The following is a 10,095-nucleotide window of genomic DNA, read 5'->3' as shown; positions in this document are numbered from 1 at the left end:
TGAGTCTGTAGTGCCTCCTACAGGTGAAGCCAGGTGTGGAATCATAGCTCATAATGTTTGATGTGACTTCATTCAGGCGGATGGAAAACTTTAATAAAGAAAGAAATTAGATTCATAAATATTTTGGTTAGAATTAATGGCAACAACCCTTCGTATTTACATTAGAGCATTAGCTGTAAGCGCGCAACCATCCACGTGTGACCAGCGACCTCCGCCAGATGCTGCGTTTTGAAACGTGTGGTGCGTTCAAATGCCCCCTGTAAAATCCTATTTCGTTAAAATGGCCCTGTGACTATACTCAATGAACACACTCCCACTCCAAGGTAAGAGTGAGGCACGAGCAAGGTCTTGTTTTCGGTTGGAACCAGTTTGAACACATTTCAAATGTGTAAGGTCTGTGTTGTTATTGGACTAACAGCGTGTTGAGGAGCAGACAGAGTTCACTTACATTTGAAGGAGTCAGTAACGTTATGTGTAAATGTTTATAGAGATGGCATTAACCGGACCTAGCATAAAAGGTACGTTTGCAAAGACGTTTGTCTTATTTATTTGTCTTGTGGTTGGCCAGCAGCCAGCTTGTACAAAACGAATTAAGTGTTGTTTACTCTCCTTAGTACTTTTAAGACAACTGTAGCACGTTTTTTTGCTCTTCTGGTGGAAAACTACAGGTTTATTTCATGATGTTACATAACACAGGTATGGACCCAGTTTGAGCCTCACTGAGAAAACAATGCTGAAGTGCACAGCCAGATTAACCTGTTAACCTGGGCCAGTGAGGGCAAGCTCTCTTTTACAAGGACGCCCAGGTGTTCTGTGTATCAATGACTGCATGGCAATTTGATTACACAAGTTTATTTAGGATTATGCACCATGAGGGTTCAATATAAAGTAAAGTGATAACGCTCATAAAACTAGATTTTGACACTGGGGCCCTCTACAAGACAGGGCCACAAGGTCAAATAATAATGCAGGACCAAATTCAAATATGCAAATGCAAATTCCTATAAAAAAAATTGCAATTAATCAAATTGATCAAATTATGCTACTTATTCTTTACTGTGTGCAACAAACACACAGAAAAACTTCCAGGGGCCCCAGGGCAGTTGCCTGTGTTGCACAGTTGCTATTCCAACCTTGCCAAAGTGATGCTGGATAGGGCATAAATGTGTGAAAATAATAGAATGGCCTGATATTTTATTTTGGAAATCAAGTGACAACAAGGTTATGCATATTAGCAGTGAGAAATCCACATTAGGCATGCAGTGAAGTGTAATTAGTGTTGTTTTTTTATTTACCACCATTTTACAATTATTATCACCATATGTTGGTAATTAATTTACCGCCATAAATTACCATAATCACCAACATATGGTGGTGATTCAGTTGCTAAATAAAACATTTGTCATAATGTATAGGCTTTTTGGTGAGAAACACTGAATGTAAACAGAACTTGTTTGTAGAAGAAAACTCCACAAGGTACCCTTAAGTCATGTACCAAGCAAAAATGCCAAACATTTGCTGCATCAGGCTTCTCCAATATGAAGATTTGGTGCCTTTTTTTGTTTTATATTATTTTAAATTGAATATCTTTGGTCTTTGGACTGTTGGACAGCACAAGCAATTTGAAGGCATCACTTTGGGCTCTGGGAACTTGTGATGTGGATTTTTTTTACTATTTCCTGACATTTTATAGACTAAAAGATTATTTGATTAAATAAAAAAATGACAGATGGTAAAATGATTGTTAGTTGCAGCTCTACTACAATTAGAAAACACATAATATCAAATCTGACACAAATTCACACTCTCTGGGTCCATACATTGGCAGGTATGTTTAAATCATCACAAATAACATGATCACATTATATATTATATCATAAATTACATTTTTGCAGTAAAATATTTAACTTCTTCAGATATAATGTACTACTACCAAATTTTGCATTTTGGCTACTTGGCAGTAAAAGAGGATTGCCGGGGTACTACTTTGTTGTCCGCTCCTGTTATTATTACAACATTTCCCCTAACCCATGAACGCAGCATTTGTCCAGGCACAAACTGCGATGCACTTCAAAGTGACAAGTCCTGCAGGCAGCAGCCGATTCAAGCCTTGTGTGTTTTCAGTGTATTTTCGATGTTAGGGTTTGTTTTTTTAAGCGCTGGAAGATAAGTTCTAATTTATGTAATTTACTTATTTTACGACTAGATCTTGTTTTTATTGAAAATACTAAACAAAAAAAAAGCCGAACTTGTTGCCCGGCTTCCGATATATTTAAATATAATTTACCACCGATTACAACTTGAGGGGTGTTTTTGGCGTTAAAGGTAAGATTTGACACATTATTTCGACATATTTATCCTTTATTTAACCAGAAAGGTTCCATTGAGATGCATTATCTCTTCTGCCAGGAAGTCCTGGTCAAGATGGGCAGCCAAAAAACTAAAATATAAAGGTTTCACATAAAAGTACAATATTGTGTTGCTGCTTAATTCTTGCAGGGCTCAGCTAAGAACAGTAGCCTGTAGCATTACTTGATGCAAATATTGACTTAACATTTGCTTGATTATGCAGCTTCATTAAACAAACCCCAACAGGTGCTTCATTCTGACTGCTTTCAGCAGGCTAGTTAAGCAGATAAAAAGAGGGAAAGTTGTTGTTCTTAATTTATTTTAACCCACATGCTGTCATTTAATTTGTGTTATAGGTCCCATGCCAGGGTCGGTTCAGTTTAACGGAAAGTCACACAATACTCTGTAACTGTATAGAGTCCCACAGCAGCCTATGCACGTCTGACAGTTCATTTTGTGTCTCATGGCAGTGTAGTTTTAAAGGTAGAAACTCTATCTACAGAGAGACAGCAGCACATGTGGCTCTTGTCATCAGTTCATCCATAGTTGAGGACAGATATGGACGGGGGTGGCTGCCTCCAATTAGTCTACCTCTCTTGTCCCATGAGACTTTTTTCCGACCCTTTTAGGCAACATCCGGCCATCTATCACACTACCTGGTTCAGTTTCTTTCCAGAGAAGATACTGAACCACCTACTTTGATACACTAATTAATAGTACATAAGTCAGCAAGGAGTAGAATTCACTTTGACTGGAAAGTGTTTTTGTCAAGTTGTCATGCTGTCCAGACTGAATTTCCATTTGCAGACATAATGAATTTATATTACACACAATATGATGCGAGCACTTTGCGCAATTCACACAGTAAACTACTTGCTTCTCTGTATCTACTGTGGATCTTCTGTTATTGTTGGTATAGATTTAATAAGTAAACTCAATTATGGCTAATAATTACCTGGACTCACACAATTAGTTTACGTCATTACAGCTATTTCAAAGGCAAGTATTGGAGGTTTTGACAATTTGGGCTCATAATATCAATATGCAGTGTTTTGTTTATGACAGAACTATCCTTTTGTTGAAACTTGAACTAGTGTGCATCCTTAAATAATGTGCTTCACTTTAACCTTGATCCAACTGTGACTGTAAAGAAAAAAAAAACGGAGAAAAAGGTGAAAGACAAGCTGCAAAACAATCATTCACGTGGCTGCAACTATCTATGGCTTTAATCAGGCTAATTTTCTTCTGCGTGCAGGTTGATTAAGCGTCTGTGATATAACATATCATTTTGCGAAGGTCACATTGTAGCTATAGTGGCTTGAAATGTGGTAAACACACTGGATTATTTTCTCTAAATGTTAGCAGAGTGCCTGCTGTGCATTTGTTTTACCTTCCCAGATGGAAAACTAGACAGGTTTTGATTTCCATCAAGGACAATGCAGCAGGATGCCGTATTTACGGTAGTAAATCCTCAGAGAGAGCAGGCGGAAATGGACTTGAATGCTGACCTGTCGCTGCCACATAAACTCGTGTATGATTCTTTTCTGGGAATATTACGTGACTGTTACTGTTATTATTTTCACAAGTCATAAGTCACAGTGTAATAGCCTACCTGTATAACAAAAGTAAAGCAAAAGTTCATAGAAATGTCACTATGATTTCTTACTCACAAATGTAAATCCCCTCTCTTTTCCTTCTCTTTTTGACTTCACAAACATGGGATACCCATGGCGCTATACATTCTGTTGTACATCTTAGAGCAAGAAGTAGGACTGTTACACAATGAGAAGCCCTAATCAGCATCAGCGCCCTATAAGCACAACAGATCTCGGATTCACGTATGGCTACAGTTCAAAAACAACATGCTGAAGGGAACCACCTTTAGTATTTTTTCAGATTCTAATCTGATGATATTTTTGGAGTAAGAATATATTTCTGCTATGCTTGAATGCCATCTGTTACAGTAGCAGATGTTTATATAGTAGCTGCAAAGTATTCATTTTTTAAAATTTCCTGCATTAAGACCATTCATATAAAGATAGCTGGTCACTTCCAGTGACACTGAAAATCTAAAACTTTAAACTCTTAAATGTCCTTTTTGGCAACCTTCACCCATTTGCTACTCCAATTAAAATATACTCCATATTAAAATAATACTCCATTAAAATATTCAGAATATTTTGGAAATACTGTGGGCTGTAAAAAATAATCTTAAAAAGAAATGCAGTTTGACCCCCCCAAAAAAACACATTGCAGTTGTTTGTGTAAAAGCAGAGTAATGGTGGTTCAGCAAACTGAGCTTTACAGTGTCCACGTCTTAAATTAACAAGGTCCTTGCTAGTAGAGGGCAAGGCTTACTATCTCCATGACTCATGTCACTTCTTCCATTGCAGGGATGGACACGCATGCAGTCAAGCAGAGAGAGCTCTTGTCTGCAGTGGGTAGCTAGCCATGCCTAGCTAGTTGTCTTATCCTGCTGGACTCTTCCCTTCTACCTGAACCTTGGTCATAACCTCCAGGACTTTTAAGCCCCTTGGCCCTCTCTGAACTGGAACATCCCGCGGGGCAACATGGGGGAAAGACGGGCACACTCCTTTCACATGACGTGCCATGTGCAACGCGACTATGGCAGCAGGCTGGGGAGCTCCTTCATAAGTTACAGCCCCAATGGATATGCCAGCACAAGCCTCAGCCTGGACCAGGAGATGGATGCTGACCCTGCAGCCTCCATTGGCACTACAACTACGAGTTCTGCCCTGTGGGCTCCTGCACCTGACAGTAGCCACTACTCTCCCGTTTCACTGGAACTGGACCCCTCATCGGTGAATAATGGATCAGGCATTCCCTGTTGTCCGCCAGCGGACACAAAGGACCCAGCATTGCAGACACTACACAGCCAGCCCTCTATCACCTCTGTCCCCCCATCTCTCCCTCGTTCGAGCTGGCTGCGTCATCATCAAAAGGATTTCCAGAGCCCTTACATCAAGACTAGCATGCAGGGGGATGTTTACAACTTCCTAGAGAGACCTGCTGGACTGAAATGCTTCCTCTACCACTTCCTCGTGTGAGTACCTGTCGGGTTCTGTGTATACTGATTTCAGTACAGACTGCAGGTCGGTTTGGCAGCAGTGCTGACTAAGTAGACATACACATGACCATAGAGGTTGACAAGCTTGAATTAGGCTCAAAAAGCTGAATTATAGTAAATAGTCATTATTAGGAGAGCTCAGGGAAAACAGTCTCCCCGAACACAATGCAAAATGAAGTTTTTAGCACTTTACAAGAGAAACAAAAGCCTTCATGAGATGCTTAAAACAGTCTAGTTGAGTGTCTGACTTCGGCCACACAGGTCTGTGTGGTGTCTCTTCGTTAGCTCCAGTCCCTCTCTCGTTAATTACATCTAGTGCTGCTCCTTCCAGTATTCGGTTCTGGTTCCCAGTAAAAAAAAGTAGAGGTGCCTGTGGCCTGCTTGTTGTCTGCAGTTGTTTTAAGATAGCCCAACAGAAACAGGTCAGCGTGATCTGGTCAACAACACCTCTGGCACTAATGAGCTCGGTCCATTCTGCTCTTCCTTACTGTCAACAAATCAGCAACCTCATGCATGAAACATGGAGCTGCCTTGATGTTGCTAACCTGACCTGCCAGGGGAGCTCACTGACCTACAGTTAAAACATAGCTTACATGAATCATTTAATAAACTGCCACTTAGGAACGCAGTCTCTTCTTTGTTGGTGCTAAAATGCTTGGACTGTGATAAAGTTGGAGTGTTTTAGCATGGTGTAATGACTGGAAAAGACCATGCTGCAGAATTTGGATTGGGATATTCCCCAGACTAAATTCTTTTTGGTGTCACCCAGGCTACATAAAATGTTATATATATACTGTGTTATATATATCACCAGTAAAAACATCTCATTTTGACCTTGTGTTTCATTCCACCTCATTCAAATATCCTGGAAAATAAATGATAAAAGACGTAGTGTAAATAAGGTAAATTAGTGGTCGAAATCATATAAAAATACATGGTAAAAACATCGAAACTTAATACATTTTATCCTACAAATGTATTCATGACTAGCGAGTGCTTAATATCTAAGTGAGATACTGAAAAGCAAAAGTAAATATTTTTTAATTCTAGCCTATGCTGGTTTTGACATTCATTCAAATGTGTTTAGCACAGAATCAAAGTGTAAAAATTACATTTTATCACAATAAATTTCCATATTCAAGAAATGGGTTTCTGTGATTTAATAAAATGATGATAGAATTAATTTTATTTACTAATTAATTTTACTGACCTTTTTGCAAAAATGAAAATACTGTAAAAGTCATTTTGGCATGCTCATGGCTAAGAATACGCTCCTAACATGTGACTAAAGGATCTTCTATGATCTCTGAAGTATCCCACAGTTTAGTCCCAGACCCAGACGTCATAGTAAGCCCTGAGCCCATGGATTTAGACCAGATTAGATGAAAATATGAATGATAATAATAGAAGTTCAATTGAAAGGCCTCTACTGAACTCTTTTTACATTCATTTAATCATATATTGAGTCAAATAAACAGATATCAGAAAATGCTAGGTTAATTTACCATGGACTCCCCATGTGCGGGTAATGATAGCATGGATGCCACAAAGTTCTGTCTTTTAAGGCATCATTTTTCTGTACTGCACCTCTACAGTCACAGTGGACTATATTTTTCTGTATTTTTTTATTTTCCTCATGGTTATGTGTAGTTTTGGTAAAGTAAAAGCATGCTAATACAGCATCCTGATCTGTCTCTTACCAACTCACTTTGAAAGGGTGTTAAGAGGATTAGTTTCTGCTGCTGCTATAGTTACACATGCATTCTGAACTGGATCATTAATTGGCTGAAAGGCACCAGCCATATACTATGTTGTGTCTAAGTAGACCTGGACCCAGAACAGGTAAACCAGAGTAAAGTGTGGTTAAAAAAACCCTCATATTTGTGTCTTAAGGGCTCAAATGACTTTCATTAAGGTCACACGGTAGTGGGTCGTAAGTAAAATCCTTTTATATACAAACTCTAAGAACAAAACGACAAACCATATACATACATTTACAATTAAAGACCATTCTGGCATGTGAATACCATCACAGTAGCCACTATACCAGAGTAGTAAGCTTCCATGTGTTCTTTTTTCCACAGTAGTTGCCTATTGAATATCCTATAAGTAATTACGGCTAACCCCGTAGTGTAGGTTCATAAGGAACTGATTGTTACCACCAGTAAAGGTAAATGTTTAAACTGAATTTTTAAGATGTGCTGTATATGGTCATTTTTGCACGTGTGACTTTTTGCAAGAGCACAAGTTAGACTGTCCTTTCACATCCTTTGCATTTTTTTTTATACAGAAACACATCCATGCGGTCACATATATGTAAAAAAAAATCTCGAAAATTACAATTAAGGATGAACTTTAAACCTACAAAGTCATTTAAGAATTTCAGAAGCTCAAGTTGTAAGTGGCCTTTCCAGCTGTAAAAGCTAATCATCTACTTTTACAAGAAATAATAATGAAATGTTATAATGGAGGGGTTATTTTGAGCATCATATAGCACATGATTGTCATCGGTTTTTCTGCTGACATGTTCACAACATGTAACACAGCATCTCACTTTTGGGTAATGACTCAGCAGTTAGGCAGTTCTGGCCAAGAATAACCAGGAGTGTTTGGCCCGCTGTGCAACTTCTGGCAACAATCTCAATCTTCTGAAAGGTCCTGTTCCTCCCAAATCATCTATTATCCAAACACATTTATCCCCCTCTACAGTGCTTTAGCTCAGTTGCCTTCTAATTACCTAATAATTTAAACATAGTCTAGGCCTAATGTTTAGTCATTAAAAATGGCAGGTACGCCTACCACTTTTCAGCTCTGTCTCTGTGAAAGTGTGCTTGAAGAGAAGTAGAATTAGTCTGTCTCATTAACATATTACTTTCGTCAGTCAAAGATGAATGGAAACACTGCTGAGATTCTCTGTTGTACTGTATGTGTGTGTGTGTGTTTTGTGTGCCCTGCATTGCAGATAATCCATCCCAGCAGTAATTGAGGCTCTAAGGTTCTCCCCTCACAGAAGAGAGAGAACCCGAGCCCGTCCTTCATTTAATATTAAACCCTTCTGACTGATCCCTGCTGACACTCCTTTAAGTAACTCTTACTTGTCGATGGCTATTGCTGGTGGCCATCTATTCTGCTGGCCTCTTTAGAGATTGGCAGGTGAGAAGGGAGGCATAAAGGGCCGTATGCAGCACTCATGACTGGCCTAATAGGTCTGCTCTAATAGGCCTGCGCTACATTAGGATGACACACGCACGCACACATGCACACACACACACACACACACACACACACACCCCGGTTTCATTTCCACAATTGCCAGCAGTTCAGCACACGCAAACACAGTACATGTTTGCATGCAGACACAGACATGCATCTACCAAAACACACACGCATACACAGATGTGCAAACGTGGTTGGATTGCCCAATACAGAGATGGGAAATACACAAACATATTGGCTCATACAGGCTTATATATATCTGAAAATGCACTCATCAACACTCCATCTGGATGTTTTAGAACATCTGTCCAATCAACAGGTGCCGTAATGGGATAACACACAGATCTATGATGTAGACATTTGACCCAAATGAATGCTTGCACAATATACACATGTGCGTTTGATATTGATGTACGTACATACATTAAGTAGGCCTTTTCTGTAACAGTGGATGAATTTGACTGATTTGATTTGTTTCTGAAAGCTGGTATAGATCCAAATGATTTTAGATAAAAGTTGCTAATAACTGAAACTTTCAATACTCATATGAAAGAAATTAAACTAGTTTGTGATTCACAGAGGGTTTTATTTATTTGTGCAGTACTCTTTTGAAAAACTAATTTGAAACCCAAACAGACAAATTATTTCATTTACATTAACTCCAGTTGTTTTTCTGAGGGAAAATACTTAAAAGCCTTTATTATTTTATATTTCCTGTATTGTAAATTACTTTGTAAACTTAGTTTTTAGATAAGTGCTTTACATAAATCATTATACTTATTCAATGAAGAGTTCCTTGCATAAAACTAATTAAAAATAAATAATTGAATGAAATTTAAGTAGTTACAGTTTGAGTTACGGGCTTTATTTAGGGGTCGTCAGGGAGCATTCTCTCTCCTCTTGATGTTGGAAAACAATGAATTGTTAATATATACAAATTTTAACAAAATTAATATATAATATATTAAAAGTCACATTTGCCCAACCCCAGAGTAGACTGACAGAAACACAAACATACACCCACATGCCACGCTAATGACGACAGAGTTAGTCAGAGCGGGCAGAAATCCCTTGGACTCGGGACAGCATACGAAAAGAGTGTCTGAAAAAGAGTCTTATGCAATGGCATGCAGACTCACCAGCACACTGACAACCTGGGGCGATGATCCCCTTCACGTTTGGGCCACTCCTTTTACATAACCAAAGGGAATAAACATGTCCTCATGATTCCCAGATGCCCTTCTCATACTGCAAGCAGATTACAACCATACCTCTTAGTCCTCTTATCCACCAAATCTAACAGTTCAGTTTCTTACAGTGTGTTATGATGCAGACGTAAAACGTAATATCGTTGTAATGTAACATATTTCTTTTACATTTACAGTGTTTGTAATCAAAATGTCATTATCTGATAAATGTCATTTTTACTATAACATCATTAT

General features: G+C 38.6%; 1 protein-coding gene across 13 annotated transcripts in view; it reads left to right on the top strand.

The window, feature by feature from the left end:
• Positions 1–82: 82 nt before the first annotated feature.
• Positions 83–10,095, top strand: part of kcnq1.2 (potassium voltage-gated channel, KQT-like subfamily, member 1.2) — a 172,674-nt gene continuing 162,661 nt past the window's right edge. For 11 of the 13 annotated variants that reach the window (XM_044194396.1, XM_044194397.1, XM_044194395.1 and 8 more), the window contains exons 1-2: positions 330–518; positions 4,743–5,413. In XM_044194396.1, the coding sequence (XP_044050331.1) occupies positions 4,920–5,413 (494 nt within the window). In that variant the 5' untranslated portion in view covers positions 330–518; positions 4,743–4,919. The other 2 variants (XM_044194390.1, XM_044194388.1) reach the window with 2 other exon arrangements.

The sequence above is a fragment of the Siniperca chuatsi genome, linkage group LG4 (assembly GCF_020085105.1).
Source record: "Siniperca chuatsi isolate FFG_IHB_CAS linkage group LG4, ASM2008510v1, whole genome shotgun sequence".
Taxonomy (NCBI): domain Eukaryota; kingdom Metazoa; phylum Chordata; class Actinopteri; order Centrarchiformes; family Sinipercidae; genus Siniperca; species Siniperca chuatsi.
The sequence above is the reverse complement of the archived record's forward strand: the minus strand, read 5'-3'. Positions and strand labels throughout refer to the sequence as shown.